The sequence below is a fragment of the Artemia franciscana genome, chromosome 18, assembly GCF_032884065.1.
Source record: "Artemia franciscana chromosome 18, ASM3288406v1, whole genome shotgun sequence".
In the NCBI taxonomy this organism is placed as follows: Eukaryota; Metazoa; Arthropoda; class Branchiopoda; order Anostraca; family Artemiidae; genus Artemia; species Artemia franciscana.
In genome coordinates, this window is record NC_088880.1 from 15,920,120 (window position 1) to 15,944,386 (window position 24,267).

Consider the following 24,267-nt stretch of genomic DNA (forward strand, 5'->3'; position numbering starts at 1 on the left):
ACTTGTCTCTGACATAGGCTTCATAACTCCACTTCACTTCGCACACCATAGACTCTGGCTCGTGGACAAGCGAAAACCATCCTTTTTGACCTCAGGCAAGAGTTCTGCAGAGCTTTCCAAAATGTAATGCCATATTCATCAATCCGGCCTGAGGTCCACACTTTCCGTAAAAACCTCACACGTTAGACCCTTACCAGTTTCGAGGAACAAGCCGACATCGACGACAGGAAAAAAAAACCCGGGTCAAAACCAAAGTGTTGCTCTCGCAACACAATGAAGTTAGGTTAATCCAAATGAAATATAATCTTCGAATAACCTTTAGTTTACATAATAGTATAATTTGGGCTATATGTTTGCACAGTAGGGGGTGGGGGTGGAGGTAAAGTATTTGGACAGCGCCCCTAACCTAACCCCACCCCCCCATAATGTGCAAATATATAGCCCAAATTATGGAAGTCCAATGTATTGTATCACCCGTCACATGTTTACTAACCTAAGCGTAATTCTTGAGTGTGTTCCGTATTATTAACAAGTACCGTTTTCTCTTTTTTAACTTTTATAAATCCAATATTATTCAAACTTTCAGAAATGAATATCAGTATATATATTAAAATCTCAATCCATATTCATTTTTTTTCAGTAATCTTGGTTATGATGCTGATAGCTTCTTTTTTGATATTATGAAAAACAGGAGAAAACACACAGTTCAAAATAAGGATTTTTTTTTAGTAAAGTGCAAGATATGTTGGTCAATAGAAGGCACAGGGAGTGTCAGTCGTATGCCTCTTAGTTTCTGCTCGTTTTGAGTTTGACTTGTTATGGCACTTGGTATTTACCAAGTGATATATAGCGATTGTAAATTCTGTTGGTCTTTCTGTCCTGGCTTTGCTAGTTTAGGCACTTCCAGATAAGCTAGGGTGATGAAATTTGGCAGGCGTATCAAGGAACAGACCAGATTAAATTAGAAATAGTCTTTCCCCCGATTCGACCATCTGGGGGGATGGGGGGGACGGCTAATTCGGAAAAATTAGAAAAAATGAGGTGTTTTCAACTTACGAACGGGTGATCGGATCTTAATGAAATTTGATATGTAGAAGGATATCGGGTCTCAGAGCTCTTATTTTAAATCCTGACCGGATCTGTTGACATTGGGGGAGTTGGAAAGAGAAACCTATTATCTTGGAAAACGCTTAAAGTTGAGGGATCGGGATGAAACTTGGTGGAAAAAAAGCATAAGCCCTAGGTACGTAATTGACATAACTGGAACGGGTCTGCTCTCTTTTGGGGAGTTGGGGGGGGGGGGTTAATCCTGAAAAATTAGAAAAATGAGGTGTTTTTAACTTATGAAGGAGTGATCAGATCATAATGAAATTTTACATTTAAAAAGATCTTGTAACTCAGAGCTATTATTTTAAATCCCTACCAGATCCGGTGACATTGGGGGAGTTGGAGGGGGAAACTGGAGATCTTGGAAAACGTGAAAATTCAGGTATCTTTATCTTACGAATGGGTGATCGGATCTTAGTGAAACTTAATATATAGAAAAATCTTATGTCTCAGATGCTCTATTTTCACTTCGAATCGGATTCGGGGACATAGGGGGATGGAGGGGGAAACGGAAATCTTGGGAAACGCTTAGAGTGGAGAGATCGGGATGAAACTTGGTGGGTAGAATAAGCAAATGTTGTAGATACGTGATTGACGTAATCAGACTGCATCCGCTCTCTTTGGGGGAGCTAGGGGGATGGGGGTCCAGTGTTTTGGCGAGTTCGGTGCTTCTGGACGTGCTAGGATAATAGCGTGTATGGGACCTGCACAAATTGACTTGATAAAGTCGTTTTCCCCGATTCGACCATCTGGGGGCTGAAGATTATGGAAAGATTAGAAAAAATGATGCGTTTTTAACTTACGAGTGGGTGATCGGTTCCTAATGAATTTTGATATTTAGGAGGACCTTGTGTCTCAGAGATCATATTTTGAATCCCGATCGGCATCAAGCCTCTGATTTTTCATTTAAATCAACCTATTGATTCTTAGAATTTTGTTAGAGCTCATGCCATATGGGGCTCTTTGTTCTTCACTCTTCCGACTTTGTCACAAGTGCCATATGAGCTCTTAGCTCTTGTTTATTTATTATAATTTCTGTTCGTTTTTGGGTTTTATTTATTTATTGATGGTGAATAAAGGTAGTATATTCTTGAAAAATTATTTCACTTTATTTCTGCTCATGTTTGGTTTAATCTAGATCTTTACTTTTCTTTGAAAAACTTCAAAAACTTCTCTGTGGAAATGGTTTTGTAAAATTAATTATAAGACAAGAAATTGTAAGGTTTTGGCTTATTTGGCCTAATAATATAAAAGCCATTCTGATTTCTGTTGGATGCTAGTCAGTTTAATATTCTATAGCATTCCAACTTTCTTTTTTGTCTGATTTCAAACGTCTACAAGTTACCAAGGGTACATTCCCATGTGGTGATAGGTTTTGTTCTTAAGTATATTGTAGTGCGATCCATATTTATCTGCTGTAAACAAATTAAAGAGACAGGATTTGAATAAAAAAGACAAGTTTTCATATGGTTTGACGATCAACGTTAAAACTTAAAATCAACAGAAATTGTCCTGCAATAAAGTAGGCCTTACGCATCCTCAAGCCCCCACACCTTACCTTAGACGTTAGATCCTCCTGTGCCTCCAGAGGCGACCCCACAGTTTACGCTGATGTCTAAATCTTGATTTATACAAAGCCCATTAGAATGCAATAAATATAGTCAATTGATAGACGTTGGTGTTTCATTTGCAGATTGTCATTTAAAATAATTAAACTGAATATTTTTTTTGTAAAAAAAAACACTTTTAGTGAACCCTTTCAAAGAATGGGGATTGAGTAGAATGAGCTCCAACTATATTCAGGATAATTTCTGTTAATTTTTTTAGCGTTGCTTTTTATTTTTTTTTATAAAAAACTTGTTTTTTGTTCAGTTAAGCTTAAAATGTGCCTTTTTAAAGCAGCAAGATCTGCTCCTGCCAATCTTCCATTATTTTGGAAGGAGCTGGGGTTCAAAGTTCCGGTGTTAATGTGACCCAGACCTTGTATAAGCTAAGAAAAACATAGCTACTCTTGAGTTCTACTGCAGTTCTACTCACGAGTCTGAGCTTTTTTGAACTACAGTCTTAGTTACTCTACACACGGACTCGGTGATGGATTTACCTCCTAGCCTCCAACGTTGAAGGACTGTAATCAAATTACGTTATACTTGTGGAGGACTTTTCTTATGCTTTCCACTAAAGATATGAACCCTATGCACTATGACGCAATGTTAGGTTACGGTTATTGAACTATGGTCACGCTACTTTGTTTTGAAAAGTGAAGGGCATGCGAAGTGTAAACAAACATCATACTCGAATTTTCCATTATTGCTGCATATTAGTTGTAGTGCATGTCAAGGAGTGTACATTGAAGATTTGAACTTGAATCATTTCATTGATCGGGTTCAAAATCTTCTTTGATTCATCTAGATACATTAAAAAAAAACATCAGCAGCTCAAGTTCTTCATTTTCGTAAGTCCTCGTTATTGTTATTTTTATCATAATTATAAATTTAATAATAAAAATTATTTTTATCTTTATAATAATTACAATTTTTGATATTTTTGGCACTGTTAGCCAGTAAACACTCGAGAATTTGGATCTTTAGATACAGGGTTGAAACAACTGAGACCCTTGGGATATAGAATGGATATATAATATGGGCTGTAAAAAAGATTTTTATGGGGGGGGGGGGCTGGGGTTAAGTATATCTGGCTGTAAAATATAATTTAACAATAATACTAACAAACTATTTATTAAAATATAACTATAATGTAGTTTTCCACAAAGCCGAAACTAATTGTCTCCGTATGCAGACAGCAATAAACTGATTATTGTCTGGTTTTGGAGAGTGTATACTGGCTAGCAGATAAGTACCATATTTTTAATCGACTACAGGAAGGTCTGACTTTGCTTGTTAGGGGTGGGGTTAAAACAATTCTAAGTGGTGGCACTGATGCATCACGATCGTTTTTAAGTTCAAATTCTCCGTTACAGCTGTTGATTTAGTCGGTTGCGGGGATTCCTACAGAGAATTACTGATGCGTTAATAGCGTTCGATGCAGGGGAGGGAGGGGTGATGATATCCGAGAGAGAATTATCATGGGAAACTAAAGCCGCGCTTATATCATAACATTTCTCCTTTTATAAATTTATTAGCTGTAAAAGATAGCTTATCCCTTAAGTCCCAAAAACGTATACAAACTTAGTTCACTTGAAAAATTCCCAAAATATTCTAAATTAAATTTTCCTTATTGATGGATGGAAAAAGGTCTATAAACCGAATTCCTTTGTCACTGGTATTCAAAGAATGCTTGTGGCTGTTCACAACTAAGGTCTGAGGAGCTGAGTTCAGTTTCTTAGTTGTTTTGGTAAATGTGTAGCTGTAGGATAGCGGCTCTCTAGAAGGAGACAAGCTGAAAAAAAAGAAAGGCATTTTTAGATTGCTAATTTCATGCTCTTTTTCGTGATTAAAGCCACTTCTGTGCTACCCCTCCTCTGATAGTCTTCAGATTATCTTGTTTTCTGCCATTATTATTCACATTTATAACTCATTTAAAATAAGAATTTTTTTTATCCAAATACGATCAGCCACTCAAGCTTGAATCAAACAGTTACAAACTATAGTAAGGAGCGACCCGGCTCAATAGTAACCGAAACTATAAAAAATGGAATTTTGATACCAATGGTTACACCAAAAGAATCAAATTTTAATGCTGATTTTAAATATATAAGTTTCATCAAGATTAGTTTTACCCATCAAAAGTTACGAGCCTGAGAAAATTTGCCTGATTTTCGAAAATAGGGGAAAACACCCCCTAAAGGTCATACAATCTTAACGAAAATCACACCATCAGATTCAGCGTATCAGAGAACCTTCTTGTAGAAGTTTCAAGTTCCTATCTATAAAAATGTGGAATTTCGCATTTTTCGCCAGAATACAGATAACGGATGCGCATTTATTTGTTTTTTTTTCCCAGGGGTGATCGTATCGACCCAGTGGTCCTAGAACCTTGCAAGAGGGCTCATTCTAACGGAAATGAAAAGTTCTAGTGCCATTTTTAAGTGACCAAAAATTGGAGGATACCTAGGCTCCCTCCCACGCCAATTATTTTCCCAAAGTCACCGGGTCAAAATTCTGAGATAGCCATTTTATTCACCGTAGTCGAAAAACTTTATAACTATGTCTTTGGGGACGACTTACTCCCCCACAGTCCCGGTGGGAGGGTCTACAAGTTACAAACTTTGACCAGTACTTACATATAGTAATGGTTATTTGGAAGTGTACAGACGTTTTCAGGAGGATTTTTAGGTTGGGGGGGGGAGAAGAGGGAGATATGCTGGGGGAACTTTCCTTGGAGGAATTTGTCATGGAAGAAGAAAATTTTCATAAAGGGAGCGCAGGATTTTCTAGCATTATTAAAAAAAAACAATGTAAACATAAATATGAAAAAGTTTTCAACTTAAAGTAAGTAGAAGCATTAAAACTTAAAACGAACATAAATTATTACGTATATGATGGGCTCACCTCCTCCTAATACCCCGCTCTTAACGCTAAAGTATTTTTAGTAATTTCAACTATTTATTCTACGGCTTTTGTGGTTCAGGGGTTATTCTCAAGAAATTGGGACAAAATTTAAGCTTTAGTGTAAAGAGCGACGTACTGACGAGGGGGTGAAACCCCTCATATACGTAATAAAAACATGAGAATACAGAAGTTCGTTACGTAAGCTAATTTGTAAGTTACGTATATCTTTTGCTAATAAAAACATTCGTAAAAATTAAAAGTTATTGTTGCCTTTTTAAGTAACCAAAAATCGGAGGGCAACTAGGCCTCCTCCCCCGCTCTTTTTTTCTCAAAATCATTCGATCAAAACTATGAGAAAGCCATTTAGCCAAAAAAAATAAATATGCAAATTTTGGTTTAATTATTCATCTGCGGAGAGCCAAAATCAAAACATGCATTGATTCAAAAACGTTCAGAAATTAGAAATCAAAAACGTTCAGAAATTAGAAACATTCGACATTAAAACTTAAAACGAACAGAAATTACTTCTTACATGAAAGGGGCTGCTTCCTCATCAACGCCCCGCTCATTACCCTAAAGTTTTTTACTGTTTTAAAAAGTAGAGTTAAGAGAAACAGTCAAACTTTAGCGTGAAGAGCGGGGCGTTGATGAGGAAGCAGCCCCTTTCATATACAAAGTAATTTCTGCTCGTTTTAAGTTTTAATGTCGCTCCTTACATTCCGTTAAAAAAAACTTTTTTTTTTATTTAATTGGATATATGAATCTATATAGCGTGACGGGTTTTTCAACGGATCAAACAATGAAAACCGCAACAAACCAATATTAGGGCTACATATGGATCCATCAGGGAGAGGGGGTGCTTTGGTAGGGTAAGGAATATTTTGTTGAAAGGGATCATAAAGCAAGAAATCTAACGGTCTCGAGCCCTTTAGGGGGTTTGTGGATGAGTTTTCACAAACACAACTTTAACCATGGGAAAGATCATAAAACTGGCACTCTGAAAATACCTCCCATTTTGTTTTAGTTCCTTCTTCTAGTTGTCTTCTTCTGGAGAGCTGCTGCTCTACAAACGAAGTTTGTTTTATTTTTTTACTATCATTTCTGTGCAACATTTCTTCTACATTCTTCTAGAACATTCTTCTAGAAGACAAACTAGAGGTAGAAAATTGAACCTTGTCAAAAACAAAAGCTCATGTTAACTTTTTAACTACCGTTCGTTCTATTTTTTACTATCATTTCTGTGCAACATAATTCTAGGAAACCAAATCTTTTTTTCTACCAATATAATGACAATACTTCACCAATAGTGGTTTTCAGCGAAAATAAAAATGAAATAAATCCCACACAGATATGACTCTTTTAACTTCATTTTTTTTATTCCTATGTTCACGGCGCCAGGTACTTAAATGTATCTGATATTCCGCTATTCCTTTACTTTGTTCCGAAACGTAGAGATTTAAATGTCTATTGAACCTTCTTTTGAAGGAGTCAACAGAGGGATTTGCAGGAATAATATCCCCGGGAAGATCGTTCCAGATAGGAGTGCTACGCCGGATGAAGCTATTCCTCAAGAATTCGGTTCTTGGCGTGTCCTTTAGATAATTAGACCGAGCAGTATGCCTTCATGTCTGCCTTGACGTCTGGACAGAGGGGCATAATGTGAGGGAGCTCGTTTGAGGAAGGCGAATTCATGTACTTCGTAGAAAGTAGCCGCAGTCATTAATTGCGATTTTTTTTCTCTGAATCTCGTTTCGTTCATATTTTTTCTTGGGGAATATTTTGTTCATGTTTTATTCTGTTTTCTCGAGTTTTGCTATGTTGGTCGGTTTGGTTTCAGATTATTCATGAGAAAGAGGCAAAGGAGCAATAATCTTGGTATAACTTTAGGGTTATTTCTGGGTATTCTTTGTAGAAAAATTCATTTGTTGCAACGCGAAATTCGGAAAATTGATACAACCAGAGCAGAAAGCCATGAAAATGAGCAGTGCTCTAAAAAATATCTATTAGTGTGAAAGTGGGCTAAATACAGCTTATCAGCATGAAAAGGCGAAATGCATCCTGTTCTTAACTTGGGCAAAAGTAGATCCTCAAAAGACAGGTTTTTAGGCAGCATACCACTTCAATGTTCCTTACCGGATATTACTATTGTTAATAATAGCGTAATGTGGCACTAAGTGGCCTGAGGCCAATGCAGCTATGCTCACTCCTCCTCCACTCCAACATTGCTCATGACCTCTTTTCACCCACACATATGTTGTCTCCCATTTACCCGATCACTATCAAAGCTTTCAGACCTTGGAATTCAATCGAGCATGGAAGTTAAGTTGACTTGAGCTGAGTTTAGCTGACTTGGACTGCAATTCAGATGTTTTATCTTCCGTAGTCAGAGTTACTCTGACAATTTTTCCCTCGAATTATAGTTGATTTTTTGTAACTTCTGTCACTGATTAGACATATTTGCCCATAGTTACTTACTATTTTTGGAATTCCATTTATGAATTTTCAAATTTTTGACAAAAGTGGTTTTAGGGGATTTTAACAGCACTCTATTTAATTTCATCAGACAATTTTTATGAGTTATTGTCATACTGACAAAGAAGCAAACTTCTGTCGTTCGAACCGTTTCGGAGCTACAAACAGAACTGCGGTTGACTTTAGTGTAGTCAAGTCAGCTACCGTTGTTGAGGGTCTGAACGCCCCCTGTATATGGCGTCGCAAAAGTCAGTGCGTATTTTTTGCGATCGTACGTTCAGATATTAAGTAGAGATATTCTTTAGTATCATTGAGATATTTGAAAACTACTATTTTTAAGAAGTCTATGATAGTGCTGAGGGGGGGGGGGTAAAAAATTTCAGTTGGCAAAAACGTTGCATGTTTAACTTTTAAGCGGAAAATCAAGCAGTCTAAATTTTGACCTAAAATTTTTTTGAAAAATGTTGAAGTTGTAATACGTTGTAAATACTTTTAGCTTTTGACAGAAACTGTTTTAGAGCAGACATTTTTGAATAAGATGTACTTCAATTTTCAATTTAACATTTTTCTCCGTATCCAGTTTTCAGGCAACATTTTTTTTTACTGCGAATTTTGGAAGTTCGCTTGAAATACCCCTCTCTCTCCTCCATAAAAGCCGCTCAGCTCCTTAATAATCATTTTCTTAGTTATATTTTTGGGGTCGATGAATTCCCGAACTAAAAATAAACGTTTAAAGTGCCTTATTTCACAGGAATACTCAGAGCTTTTTGGGACGCCAGTTAGAAATAAAACTGATTTTTCTAAAAAGGTGCCTTTTCATGTGCCTTATTCCCCTGGTCTAGATCCAAAATACCAGGGAGCCGACTGTTGCAAGTCATAATTAAACCAAAAATATTGCAGAGTTGTAAATGTTGAAACTAATGTCCCTCATAAATCGATCAATAAATCAATAGACGAGTAGAAAAAAACGCAGAAGTTTTATTATTGTTCTTTAATGTTGGGCTATTATTTACAACATATGGTCATTCTTATCGGTTGCCTACTTTACATATAATATGCCATTGATAATCTCGAGATAATAGTTTTTTTCCTTTTTTTCAATCCAGTGTTCATTAGTTGTGTTTAACTCTTACAGTGATAGGTACCATACTATTTATGAAAAAGTGATTCGCCCGAAGGAAGGTGTTTTTAGTATTTTTAGTTTTCGTTGTAGAATTTTTTTTACTTTCAGTATTATTTTTAGGAATAATTGTGATTTCTAGGAATCGGTTCTTAGGAGGAATTTATTGTTGTTCCTAGGAATTGATGTTTTCAAGTAAAATCAAGCTAAGATTAAAGATGAAGTGAACTGCTTTGCTATTGCTTACGATTAAAGAAGGAAAATAGGTTTACTATCTTGGGATGGTTCTGACTTTCCCTTAAAGGCCATTGGCACATATAGAGAGGGAATAAGAGGTATTGATAAGTGTATTACATTTTCACTGAATATTTAATTAAAACAAAATGTCTCAACTTTTGGAATAAGGAAGGGTGTGAGGCCATCAAATATGTATATTGTTGGTACGTGATTAATACTTTTCCTGGTCTAGCAATGCTAGGGGAAATGTTTAAACCTTATTTTCAGGACTAAATTTTCAGACATCCTCCTTAGTCGCTTTAGAAGCGGTTTACTTGCACGAATATGTCCTGTTTAAAATAGTTGTTTCTGCTGGGATATTTTTAATTTTTAGGTTTATAATAACGTACGAGGGAATTTGAATTATTACATGATTATGAAAAAAGTTTCAATATCACCATATTATGTTAATAAATGCTTAATGCTTTTATTGTTTTAGTAATGCTTGCACTAGAGGCAGATGTGCGAATATTGGCTATTTTTCTATAAATTTGTTAATTTTTTCAAAATGATTCGGTATCTCATGGTTTTTGGAATGAGTTTTATCGTGATTTTCAACTGTCATAACCCATTCCTCAGTTTATTGCAATTATAATTCAATGAAAACTTGACTACAATAGTCTGGTCCTTATGATCAGGCAAAGAAAGAATAAAAACGGAACAACAAAAGCAAACACAGGCAAAAGTAGATAACCGTGGTATAAACCAGAGAAGTGTTATTTTATGGTATTAGTATGAAAGAGGGGTTGGGGTCTGAAATATTTTAAATAATATTGATTTCTTGACATGATTTGAAGTATTGGTAAACCCTGATGGCAATAAAAATTATAATTAAAGAAAAAACGGTGAACAGTTTTTTTTCCATCTGTAGCTTTTTTTAGTTTAAGGAGGACGTTTTTCTGTGCCAGTCGCTGCTATGGGTAGTCACTACCATGATGATTATCAAGTTTCAAGAGAGTATACTTTACTCATCCTTCTAGAAACCAGACAAATGAGCAGCTTCATTTGCATCTTATGGTTTAGTGAATTTTTCAGAAGTCGATCTGGTTAATTCCTGTTCCCTAACTGTATGCTAAATACATTCTCATGAATAATGCCTGAAATCAATTATTTGTAATTTTTAGATCCGTTTTTGAAGTCAGTCTCTCCAAGTGTATTCTAAAATGCACTTGCCGATATTTTCCATGCTTAAGCATTTATAAGCAACGATCAAAATTCTGGATACTTTTTTCAAAAGACGATTTGTGCATTAGTCAAAACTAGCCGGAAATCTTTTTTTTTTAATTTTTACCTTTGCTTTCTTTATGGACTTATATTAATTTGCCTCCAAACATGTCAGATATTGACCCTGATGTAATAGAGAATTATAAATTAGCTTTCTCTCATTGACCATGCTTTTTTTTTAAGTGAACTGTCTTGGCTGGATTTAATTAATGAGACAATAAAACGGAATTCTCTTGGGAGAATTCCGTTTAAAAACCAAGATTTTGAAATACCCTTCTGCATCCTATCAATGTGATGTATTGTAGTAAATATTTATCTGTCAGTTAAAATTCTATCTAAAAGTAAAATAACTCCAATTATGAATTCTAAACGAAGTAAGATGGTTTTTATTGTTTTAGAGCGTATCCTCTACCTTGAAGGTACGACTGTCCGACATAAAACCGCATTCCCTTCATATGAAACGTACTCTACAAAAAATATTTAGATTTTTGAAAGGCCTACGTGACACAAATCAGGCATGCTGTTTTTTCCGTAGAAGCCAGTGCATAATGGTTTTCGTTTTGTTCCCTGGCAACATGGGAGCAAACAGTCTTACTTACCAACTATATTTTTGCCCCCCCCCCCCGCTCTAGATTTTGATGATATTTTTGTCTCTATTGATAGTTATTAGGTAGCATTAGATTGCAATCCTCAGAGCTACCTTCTTAAGACAAACCGGGCTGGGACATACACTATGTAAAAGGCATGTATACAAGTTTTTTTTTGAGTAGGGGAGAAGGCACATTAAAAAATAAAGCTGTAAAGAAACGCAGAAAACAAGTGATTTAAATAAAAAGTAAATTGGTTCTTTTTTTTGTGAAAACAGTTTTAAAGGAGATTAGCCAAATGGACCAAATCCTTGTGGATTGATGTTTGTTAGGAAGTATTATTTCTTGTTAAAATAAGTTGTATTTATCATTTAAAAAAACGGCAACATTAACCTTAAATGAACATAAATTATGCAATAATGAAATGAGTTGCTGCTTCTCCCAACTCTGTCCTCGTTTCGCTAAAGTTGTTTTTATGACGGCTCTAACACAAGGATAATGGTGTAAAAATTAAATGGCTAAAACTAGGAAGTTCTTGTTTAAATGAAAATCTTATTTGTTAAATCAAGTCAATGGTTTCTTTCAGTCTCTTACAATTGTGACGCAAAATTAAACTTTTGACCACCTATCTCTTATCTTTAAGTTATTTCTATCTTAAAAACTACCCTTTCCTCAATCAAAAAAAAGGTAAAGAATACGGCATTCGACTTTACAGTCCCTACTATTGGTGCTGATCTCCGTTTCTTGGCCCTTCAGCCATGAGGTACAATGCGAGGTTGGGGGTCAACCATCCTGTGTTTTCGTACACCCTTCCTGTTTAACTACCCTATATTTCTCCAGGTACCCATTTAGAGCTGGATCGACTCTGGCTGAACTTACAAAGTCACGCCACTTACCCCGTCCCAAACCAAATAATTTGGTACTCTAAGATTCGAACCCTCCCCCTCTCGGACAAAGGATCCTAAATCCAGTGCATCAATCCATTCGGGTCGGACGGCCTTAATAAGAGGGGATTTATCACTCTCCCACCATTAACGCCCATATCAGGTCTAAGGAATAAGTCTAATCCACCTCTGTCTGTTATTGATGTATGTCCAAGGACGTTTTATAGCCTGCCATATATAGGAAAGCTTTATTCAGCAAATATTTAAAGTTATTGAGAGATTTATGGTTGGACAAAATAACGATGAAATTACATTCTATTAAGAGAAAACTTGGCCCCGCTCCCCGCACCGCCCACAACAAGGTTATTTAGATTGAAACTTGTATCGTGACTTTTTAAAGTTCTATATCAAAACCCTTTGATGTGTAGTTTGTAAATAATATTTTAAGAATTGGACATCTTATATTTTTTTTTTGCTCATCGATCTAGCAAACATGTCCGTCTTTTGTTGAGCTGATATTTTAGCTCAATTAAAAGAGCATTTATTGATCCCATATTTTCGATCCTATGAAAACTGCGTTATTAAGTATGGCTCCTATTGTATATCCAAAGCATCATTATTGTCTCTAACCTTTTAATACCTAAGATATTATTAGAATGAGAAGCTTGCGTTGGTCTCTGTCATTTCTAACTGCCATTTCTTTTAGTGAGCTATTGGTTTCTTCTAAGATATTTATTTTTTTATAAAGGTGAAAGATGGCTAAATATATTCCTCTTCGGTAAATATATTTTAATATATTTAGGCATTTTGTATTATATATATCATACATGGGACGTCAATTGGGGGGTAGCAGGGGAGTATTGGAAAATACTTCTGTTGGTAGAAACAATAAATTCTCATAGAAATATTGAAATAATTCAATAAATAATAAAAAATAATAAATTCTCCTGGATTTTGAAAATATTTGGCCCCCCCCCTACGTTTTCGTGAATTCGCGACCCTAACATTACATCACGTTTGCTTGAGTATAAGATCCAGGAATTCTTTAGGAAGCATAGCAAGACTGGTAAAAGCTAATTTTTTTAGTCCTCCGTACATATTTGGTGAATGTTGAATTTCAGAAACTACCTCTCCCCATGGGGGGAGGCGAACTTGCTTACCATCTCCCCCCAAGGTGCAACTTACTTATGTATTGATTGTTTATTTTCAAACAATCAAGCTACTTTGTACTAAATATTCATGAAATCCTTATTTCTATAAAGAAACAAAGGAAGAGGAAGGATACCCATTAAGATTGATCCAAAGGACCTCTCACCTGAAGGGGGGGGGGTGGCAACTTGCAAAGTTTTCACTTAAAATTGCGCTTCTTATATTTAAAAACCTTCTTCGAATAATTTGATTCTTCCTCCCTTGAAATTTTAACTCTAGACGTGCATGTTCATACTTTCCATTACAGGTTTAAAACAAAAATATTTATTGCAGTTTTTGTAAAAGGATTGAGGGAACAAGAAAGAAATAGAGAAAGATATCAAGTTCGAAGACTACACTGGTGAGACTTGACAATAAAACGAAATTATTTAAGGAGGCAAGGTCTTCCTTTGGCAGAAGCGAATTTTTTTTTTTTTTTTTTTTTTTTTTTTTTTTTTTTTTTTGCATTAACCACAAACACCAAAAACGAGAAGAACAATAGAGAATTTCTCAAGACATTGGGAAACAAATTAGAATGAATATTTCGTCGTCATTTACGTCTTGCATTAGCCACTACTATTCTTGGTGTAAAGCATACTTGGAAATACTCGAGGGGGAATACTTGATAACAAACTATGGAAGTCCAACATAAAATTCAAGCAAACAAACTTGTGTGAACAGAAATGTAAATACAAAAATACTAAATTGGAACAAGTGGCGATAATTGGATGTGGTGGATTATAACAAATGGTATAATAACCAATTCTTCTTCAAATTTGAATTATATTAAAGATAAATCAGCAAGGATCATGAATAGAGAAAGTATTAGATTTGCCAAAAAGGACATTATCTTTTTTCTCTAACGCAGCAATCTTGTTAAAAAAGAAAAAAAAAATATGTTTGAGACGATTTAGATTAGATCTTAGACAAATGCATGGCTGAAAGTCTATCTCGTTTCTATGGAAATTAAATGACAGCTCACGTTTTCCTTCCAGTTTTTTCGTAGTTCTTGGCTATTTATGGATGACAATGCACATTCTTGGCACCCTGATTGTTACTTGGATATTACCATGTGTTGTTTTGCTTCTAATTTATTCTTTTGCATTAGAATAAATGGACAGTTTTCTTACTAACGGCAGTTATTTTTTTTTTCGAGGAGAGAATGCCAGGTCGCATGATTTCATAATAAAAACCTGGGGTCACCTCCGTTAAACCCCCTGGGGATGTTTGTGTTTCAAAAACATTCCCGGAAGGCTTTTGTAATTCAAGACAGTATGCTAAATCCGATAGAAAAGCTCGGTATTTGTACTATTTTGCTAATTTTAATTGTATTATTTACTATTTGGCAAATAAATGGTACAAAAGTGCGAATTTTAGAAAAGATAGAAAGTTTCAAACAGTCACATTAAAAGGGGGAGAGAGGGAAATTGCCACTCCTTTTCTAGGTTTTTTCCTTCTAAATTTCTTAAGAATCCCTTTTCCTGCTATTTTCATTGAAAAATACGTTTTTCGGTATTCTAAGTAAAAAAATCGTTAACACTGTAAAGTTCTCCCGCTCAATTTTGAAAAATACCTCCCCCCTTCATTTTCGTAAATTGACATTTTTGTTTCAAACAATATTCCTTTTTTCACTACCATTGGGGTCAGGTATCCAGAGAGGGACAAATATGTAGTTTTTTTTTTCAATGAAAACGCCAAAAAAATAATTCCATGAAATAACCCCCCACCCTGTACCCCAAAGGTTATTTTTTAAAATCCAAGGAGAAAGAGGAATCCCTTCCCCCCAATTGACACCATTAGAGGATGCCTGATTAAATTTTTTTATTTTCTGGAGCATTTTTCCGATCGAACCTTTAATTAGATTTTGTTTACTTTTTGTGTTAATAATTGCTTAATACTATACTGGCTCTGATAATACTATTCATCACTCAGAATTGATTTTCGAATCCTTTGGTAAATTGAATGAAAACAAACAAAACACATGTGTTTTTTTTTAGTAAAGTAAAGAGCTACTTAAAGAATCCAACTAGCATGAATTATTCTATATTTGAAGGAGCTGTCTCCCCCTTCGTTTTGGACTATGTTTACTAATTCCCTTTTAAAAAATTTGATTGGTAATTTTATTGTTTCAAGCAAACGCAACTAATTAAGCCCTGTCGTTCTTGAAACATTAAAAAGTTAAATTTCAGTTACATTGCTCTTATCTTACAGTATTCATTCTTGCAGCATTGAACTATAACACTCGAACCTTATTGTAAAGAGTGGCGGCTTGAGAGGAGGGAGTATGGTAACTCCCCTCCTATATAGTATAATGTCTGTTCCCATAAGTATTAATCTGTCTCGTAAGTTTAGAAAAAAAAATTAACTTAATTTCTTTGTGTTTCCAATATCATACCTAATATTGTGCAGAGCACGAGGTAAGTTTAAGCATCCCCCTCCTTAATACACTGCTCTTTACGCGAAACTGACCTTTATTTCAGAAATCTAGATATATTCCTCTAAGTGAAGCGAGTCGAAGAGGCGGCTGCTCCTCCGTAATATGAAGGACCTGTAACTGAATTTTTTTAAATCTGAGGTTTCAGCCCTCCTCCTCCTAGAAAAGATCCATGGGGGGGTATTTTCCGCGGGGGGTAGTTTCTGGGGGGATATTTTCTTCGGGGGTATTTTCTGGGGGGTAAATGCCTAGAACCCGTATAAATAGCTAGTTGATGGTTCTGAAATGATCGTATTACGCACTTACATTTGGAGCCAAATTAATATCATTTCTGTACTTTTTTTTATATTATTGTGCCATTATTTGGTCCAAAATATTGACTTTTTAGACTAGCAGAATTTAACACTTTGCTGTGAAACAGTCTCTTTTGCTGCTTAAAAGGGTCATTTTTAATTTTGAAATTCCTTTTGAATGATCTCCTTCTGGATTTTTTATGACCATTGGGTCGATACGATCGCTTCTGAGGAAAAAAATAAGAATAAGAAGGGGGAGTAAATAGCACTGTGGCCATGCTCGTCGAGCAAAAATACTAGATTTCAAATTTTGTAAATAGTGGATCACGAAATCCGTAGATACCCAAATTTTAAATTAAATGTTCCATTTTGAAGGATCTGAAGAAGTAATTTCATTCATTCCAGGGGGAATAAAATGTCACATATATCGTTGAATTTGGGAAAAATTCTCTATTATATTTTTAATCGTTGGTAATATTGTATTTTTTTTTTTCAGCTGTGAAGATACAAAATTTGATGAGGCTTCAAGAATAAAACAAAAAAAGATGATATCAGACGCAACTGCCATTTTCCGGATTGAGGGTATGACCTGCCAATCCTGTGTCCGGAATATAGAATCCAAACTCGGTGATACCCTGGGAATTATCTCAGCTAATGTGGATTTAAGCAAATCCCGTGGAATTTTCAAGTTCGAACCCCAGTTAATCACTCATCAAGAAATCTCTAATTCTATTGACGATGCTGGCTTTATTGCTAGTAATTATATTGAGGAAGTATTTGTAACCATAAATGGAATGACTTGTATGTCCTGTGTTAGGAATATTGAAAGTAATTTAGCTACAAAAAAAGGAGTAGTCAATGTGAGTGTAGACCTGAAAGAAGGAAGAGGTAAATTTCAGTATGACTCTAATTTGATAACAAGTGAACAAATTTGTGAAATGATCGATGATATGGGCTTTGAAGCAAATATTTTAACACAAGAAGTAACTCTTAGTGTTATTGGTATGAAGTGTAATAAATGTGTTAAGAAGATTGAAGATAATGTAGCTGATGTCTACGGTGTGAAAGATATTAAAGTCAATCTTAATGAAAAAACAGCCGTGGTTGAATTTGACCCAGCGAAGGTTGATGGCACGTCTATAACACAAAGGATTATCAGCTTAGGATTTGAAGCCAAGGATTTGAACAACTTTCAAGGTAAATACAAACAGGCTAGCTCCTATATTATAACGTTGGGAGTTTTTACTGTTCAGTGGTCTTAACACAAATATAGTTGATGTTTTTATCTATAATTTCTAATCACTTCTAATCATCTTAAGTCAGGAAGCTCTGGTTAACTTTGTTTCTATTTACGTTTTTATTTCTTCGGTTGAAAAAATGTCAAATATTTTGTATTTGTATATGAATCAGTTTAATATTTCTTATGAATAACTTATTTATTAGCAATCTATATTTAATTAAGGAATAGGAAAAATGAATAAAATTACAAAATCTTTACCCCCCTCCCTCATCTGCGGTGCAGCTATAGCCTTGAGCTTGGAGAGGGGATGTAAAGAATTTGCTGGCAAAATCGTCCTGTGTGCCGACAAACGTGGACACATAAGCTAAATCAAACTAAAAACATAAGCTAAATTCTAAAATGTCAATGAAAATTTGGACACCCTGATACCTCTGGGCACCCTAATTGTGGCCCGAACTTTATAATTCGACGCAATTTAATTAAATATGAAGTTATAAGGAATTTTTCATTTTTGAAGGAAGACTCCATAGCTGTGGACCTATCCCGTCCCCCTTCCATTAAATTATTGCTTGCAAAACTAGAAATTTAATGATTTATCCTAGTTTCATTCTTGGAAAACGAAATATCCTCGATGTTAAAATACAGTAGTTTCCTACTACTAATACTTGAAACGTAGTTTCAAGCATAGCACATTTGATACCTAGGAGATAATGACACCCAAGCTTTGTGGGAGAGTGATGGCTCTTTTGCAATTCCCTGTTATTCTGTAGACTATGATATAATAGTGAAAATTACATTTTTATGGCACTTGCCGGTCGACCAAGTCCCATATATCGATCACAATTTCTGTCAGTCTGTCGGTCAGTCGGTTGGTCGGTCTGTCGGTCCCGGTTTTGGTAGTTTGGGCACTTTCTGATGAGCTAGGACGATTAAAGTTAGCACGCGCATCCAGGGACCAGACCAGATTAAATTAGAAATAGTTACTTCCCTAATTTGACCATCTGCGGGGGGGGGGGGAGTAGAGGGACGGATAATTCGGAAAAATTAGAAAAAATAAGGTATTTTTAACTTATTATCGGGTGATCAGCCTAATGAAATCTTATATTTACAAGGACCTCTTGTCTCAGGACTCTTATTTTCCCGACTGGATCCGGTGACGTTGGTGAGAGTTGTAGGGGGAACCAGAAATTTGGAAACGCTTAGAGTGGAGAGATTGTAATGAAACTTGGTGGGAATAATAAAAACCAGTGCTAGATACGTGATTAACATAACCGGACCGGATTCGCTCTTTTTGGGGGAGCTGGAGGGGGGGGGGGGTCCAGCGCTTTGGCAAGTTCAGTGTTTCTGGACGTGCTAGGGTGATGAAAATTGGTAGGTGTGTCAGGGACCTGCACAAATTGACTTGATAACAGTCATGTCCTTGATTTGAAAATCTGGGAGGGAGCTGGATGGAGGGGAAATCGTGAAAACTCAGATATGTTTGTCTTACGAATAGGTGATCGTATCTTGCTGGAACCTGATGTATAGAAAGAGTAAAGATCTTCTTCCTCAGATGCTCCATGATCAATTCGGATCGAATCTGGGGACATTGGAGGGTGGAGAGGGGAAACAGAAATCTTGGAAACCGGAAATCTTGGAAAACGCTTAGAGTGGAGAGATCGGGATGAATCTTGACGGGAAGAATAAGGGCAAGTTCTAGATACGTGATTGATAAAACCGGACCGGATCCGATCTCTTTGGGTGGGTTGGGATGAATTCCTAGGGCTTTGGCGAGTTCGAAAATAAGCACAAGTTCTAGATATGTTATTGACATAACCGGACCGGGTCTGATCTCTTTGGGGGAGATGGAAAGATTTCTAGTGCTTTGGCGGGTTCGGTGCTTCTTGACGTGCTAGGACGATGAAAATTGGCAGGCGTGTCAGGAACCTGCACAAATTGACTTGAGAACAGCTGTTTGCCCGAATCGACCATCTAGGGGGCTGGAGGGAGAGTTCTCGTGTCTTAGATGCCCATTTTCATTTCGGATCGGACGACTATCACATTAACTGTTTAAAAATGTTTTGTTTGCCCCTTCATTTAAACACACTCCCCCACCTCTTAATGTAGGCTAAGAAACCTATTTGCGAACTCGATCTTACTCTTGACCAAAAAAAAATTCTCACACCAAGTTTCATCAAAATATCTCTTTTCCTTCGAGAGTTATGGTGCGTAGAGACGGACAACTTTTGCGATGTTATAGGTATCCCTCCACTTACGTTTTGCGATCTACAAATATAAGTACCAGCCTACGATAACCCTAGTATCGAGTCTAATTTTAGGTTCTGACATCGTTACAAGTGCCATATGAGATCTTCGCTCTTGTTTTGAATATTGCATGAACTTAGGAACAGTATTTTATAAATCAAAGAAGATCCTTTGAGTTTGGGTGTTTCCCTCCCCTCATGGGCCTGCCTGTTCATTTTGTGAATGCCTTTCTATGTCTGCACTGGCTACATCCTTGAAAAATTCTGACGCTGGAGGTGATAATTCTTACAAGTCGCATATCTACGCAATTTTTACTGCTGCAAATCTATTTCCCGAAAGAGGAGTGATAATTTCTCAGGAATGAGCACCAAATTAAAATCCTGTGGGGTGTTGCAAAAAGGGCCGATGTCTACTTTTTTCTGAAAATGAGTAAAGCAAATAGTTCGAAAGAGCTTAAACAGATCTATCGATTGTTCTATTCAAAATGGGTTTATAATTCTGATCGAGTTATAAATTGTTACGAAAGGGTATAAAAAGAGCCTGAGTCGCATTAAAGTTTCAAGTTTCTTAAATTCTGATTTGTACGAAAGATTTTATCATTGTGCGTTTTCGCTTTCATTTTGCTCTCCTGTGAAATTTTGAAAAGTGGACATAGGCCCGTTTTGCAAAACAACACGAATCTTAGTAAAAATTGCAATTGCCGCGTGGATTAGCAATCGACGCATGGCTTTGAGTGGTTTATTTTTGATCTTTTTCTTTTTAAGATGTAGCTGTACTCGAATGTGAAACCTCAGCAAGGGAAAGAGCCGCTAGTATTGAATCAAGAATCTCAACTGGAACCAATATGTTCTCAGAAAAAATAGATATTGGCGAAAACGAGTTTGAAACAAAATCCTCCCGATGTTTTATTCATATTCAAGGAATGACATGTGCTTCATGTGTGGCTGCTATCGAAAAACACGTCAGAAAAATCAAAGGTAAAGTCAATGCTATTTATCTTGGGTTGTTCTGTTCATTTAAATTATTTCTAAGCTTAATACGTCCCAATCTTTATGATAATAATTATATATAAAAAATAAATCCATACGAAGAATTTGTTTGACTAAAATATTAGGAGATTTAATGTTTAAAATTTAAGGAAAGACAAAATAATAGATCTTACATTAGCAAACATGAATGCTAAATTTTTGTTTTATGTTACAAAACATAAGAGTTAGAAACATGGGTCAAATAGTAGCACAAATTTTTGGATTTTTTTCGAGTCGAAAATTGTATATTTTCTGTTAAATTTTCACATTTTACTCCCTCACCTTCATTGTTGAAATTTCAATTTCAATACGATTGCTTGCTAAATACTAAACAGAATTCATGTAGTTATTGCTGCATTTTTTTTCGTATAGTAAGGATTTGATATTACATGCCATATATGGTAATCAAAAGTATATATCAAGTGTGTATGGTAATTTGTCTGGGTACAATAACAGGAAAAGCGAGCAAGAAAAATATTTGTTAGCCTCTATTTCTCAATCTTGAAAAATATTGTACTCTGTTACTCCAACTGGTGGATGGCTGGGTTGGGGGGTCTTGAGTTACTACCTCTTGGCTTGGATCTAGTTTAATTTTGAGCAGCTTGTTCTCTAGTATCTTCATGTAAAAAAAAAAATTAAAGAAACCGTACGGTAGCCTAAGTTTTATCTCACTAACTGCGAAAGAAATTAATCAATGAAGGATTTGGGAATGATATAAACATGAAAATGAAAAACAAGAGATAAGTTGGATAACTTAAAAAAGAAGTGAGAGAGAGAAATAAAGTCTCTGCTTAGTAGATCAAATTCACCCGTTTTATAAATTGGATGCTCTGCTGGCTACAATTTTAAATTATTTGATTGATTTATTTATTTGAAAACCCGTCATACAAAAGCATGAAGACGGAGCAGTAAAGGAAAACAAAATAGTAAAACAATAAAGTCAACAATTAAACACTTCGTAAAATACAAGACAAGCAAATATACGAAAGAAACCAGAAAAAAAAAGACTTCTAAGCGAACGAGTATAAACACAAACATTTACTTTCTAATGTGTCCAGTATCTCACCACTGCAAGATATGGCTCCAGTCGTGTGATAATTTAATCATTAAAATTCACAATACTTGTTGAAACGGCAGTACATGACTCAGTTATACTATAACGAATAAACACAAACGAGTTTCAGGTCCAAGGTGGGAGCCGAAGGAAATAATTTAAGAAATGATAATAGCGCCATCTAATTTACATGATTAATGTCAAAAAAAAAAATCAAAACGGCGCGACGTAGCTGCTGAACAATAACATTCAACAATTTTACAAGATTTAAATTATTATTATTATTAAAAATTGTTGAAAAACCTGTTACAATTAAATGCATAGACGAAGCATAGGAAAAAGAAAAACACAATACATCACTGCTTAAGAATGTGGGACCAATCATTTAAATTCGAATCTATTTTTTTATTATTTTTCGCTTTCCATCTGGCGATGGCAACCTCTGGGTCAGTAACTTTGAATTCCGCAATAGCAATTTCTATACAAGGGAGGCAGATGAAGCAGATACTTGACAAAACGAAAGAAGATTGATCGGACTACTCTTGTCAGTTTTAGTTAGGAGTTTCCAAAAGGGTGCAGTGTAGAGGATATGGGGAAAGGTAACAGTACTATATAGACTTGCTAGAAGAGGCCGGTTGAATCGAAGTTTACAAGATAAAATGGAAGCGTAAGCTGCTGAGATTCTATGTTTGATTTGTTCAACAAGAAGTTTTCGGGTGTGTCGAATAGAAGAAGCAGTGGGCAGACCTAGATACATAAGATGATATATAGATTGAATAGAGCTAGATCCAAGTGTGATGGAAAGGGTAGAAGAATCTATTTTCCAGTTAAGCAGTACAATATCAGATTTGAAGGAGTTGAATTCAAGCCTAAATTTCTGATATTCCGCTTCAGGAATTCCGAAAATTTAAATGAAGAGCTCGACTAAGGTTATGATTTTGTCAGCATAGCATATCAATGAAAGGTTGACAGAAGACAAAATCAGTTAAGTTGGGTGCAAGTCTTGTGCTTCCAATACATAGCTGTTAAAGAGGCTGGGAAAAGTGACAACTCCTTGACGGGCCCCTTTCTTGACTGGCATAAGTTGTCTACGTGGAATTTGGGTATGCCTTTATTTGGGGATAGCCTTTGGCGGATACGAAATTTTGAATATAAATCTCGAAGAGAACGAATAATGGCCAAATACATTCCACGTATATCAGGTTTCGGAAGCATTGCTGTATGGATTAAAGAGTCGAATGCACGTCTAATATCAAGTCCCTCCCAAACAAGGTTTTTTCCAGACGATTCCGCATCAGTCAGGGTATTTGCAACAGCGGTTAAAGCTTCAGCACACCCGGCACCTTGCTTAAATCCAAACTGATGTGGAGAGGTATAGCATACTTCTTCAAGTTCCCTGATAAATAGTAGCTCAAAGGCCTTGCAAAGGGATGTAGCTACAGTAACAGGGCAGAATGATGTACAGTGGAATTTAGATTTCTCTTTTTTAGAGATGGGAGTCAGATCTCCGATGCATAAAGAAGAAGGAACGATACCCTGAGAGAAAATCATCTGCTTAAGCAGAGACGGGTGAACTGTAAGAAGTTTCCCCTCGTATTTCAAATGAATCGCAATGACTTGGTCAGTACCAGCGGAACGTTTCCATTTTAACTTTTGGATGACATCTTTGACAGAACGGGTACTAACCGCAAAATCTTCTATTGGGTTGAGCATCCAAAAATGGATCCAGAGCTACTTCATAAGATTGCTCTATCATGGGATCACGGGCAGACAACTCAGATTCATAATATGCATACCATTCAGCTTCTGGAATATCAGTTGAGGACAGTGATGAAGAAGGAGGTGCTGATGAGTTGACAAATTTAAATACCATATTTTGGTCTTGATTTGCATGGGCAGAATAGTTATTTATAAAATATCTACGATGTTGAGCAAGGATTTTGGAAAATTTCCGCTTCCTAGAGATCTGTATGTCATTCACATGCCTGGTAGTGGGACGTCCACACCCCTTCCATATAGAAAACCAAAATTCATGCTTGTCCACGTGAATTAAAGAGCTCCGGATTTGTTGACCATCCAGGAACGATTCCTTTGCGGATATGTTTTATGGGGGTAGCTTGTTTTTCGGAAAGCAGAGGGCATGACATGTTTCAGCACAATATATATTAAGACAAATCAGGACCTCATTCTTAGGAAACTGGAGGGACTTTTGGAGGAGGTGAAATGGGACATTAACTTTACTTAGAATCAATTCAACCGACTCGACAAAATGAGTTTGGTCAATCTTTGAACAATCATGACAGTACCGTCCTTTCTTGCTTTACCTTCCGCTGGAGCCAGACGATGATCCATCTTGCCCGGCACCAACGGACGATGGGATGACTAACGTGGCTCAACACGATCTGTCAGCAGCAACCTCTTCCGCAATCTTCAGCCAGTCCATATCCCAACGACCTCCGTGTCGGCGAAAGCCACCCCAAGGATCCAGGTCATTCTGGAACTTCTGCCAGAGATTCTTTCTTTGGCTGCCTGGTCTCTGTTTCCAATTCGGAAGGGGTTGCAAGTGAAGACATCGAGGGTTGTTGTTCCAGTTGGCCATCGTAGTGTG

The 24,267-nt window shown here is 36.1% G+C and overlaps 1 protein-coding gene across 6 annotated transcripts in view; it reads left to right on the forward strand.

Annotated features, from left to right (window-relative positions):
* The window catches only part of LOC136038677 (copper-transporting ATPase 1-like), a 268,609-nt gene that overhangs the window by 10,543 nt on the left and 233,799 nt on the right, over positions 1-24,267 (forward strand). For 2 of the 6 annotated variants that reach the window (XM_065721952.1, XM_065721951.1), the window contains exons 1-3: positions 12,872-12,956; positions 16,590-17,290; positions 20,342-20,554. In XM_065721952.1, coding sequence (XP_065578024.1) covers positions 12,934-12,956; positions 16,590-17,290; positions 20,342-20,554 — 937 coding nt within the window. In that variant the 5' untranslated portion in view covers positions 12,872-12,933. Of the gene's footprint in view, positions 1-3,402; positions 3,560-9,191; positions 9,270-12,871; positions 12,957-16,589; positions 17,291-20,341; positions 20,555-24,267 lie in introns of those variants that run through there. The other 4 variants (XM_065721953.1, XM_065721956.1, XM_065721954.1 and 1 more) reach the window with 3 other exon arrangements.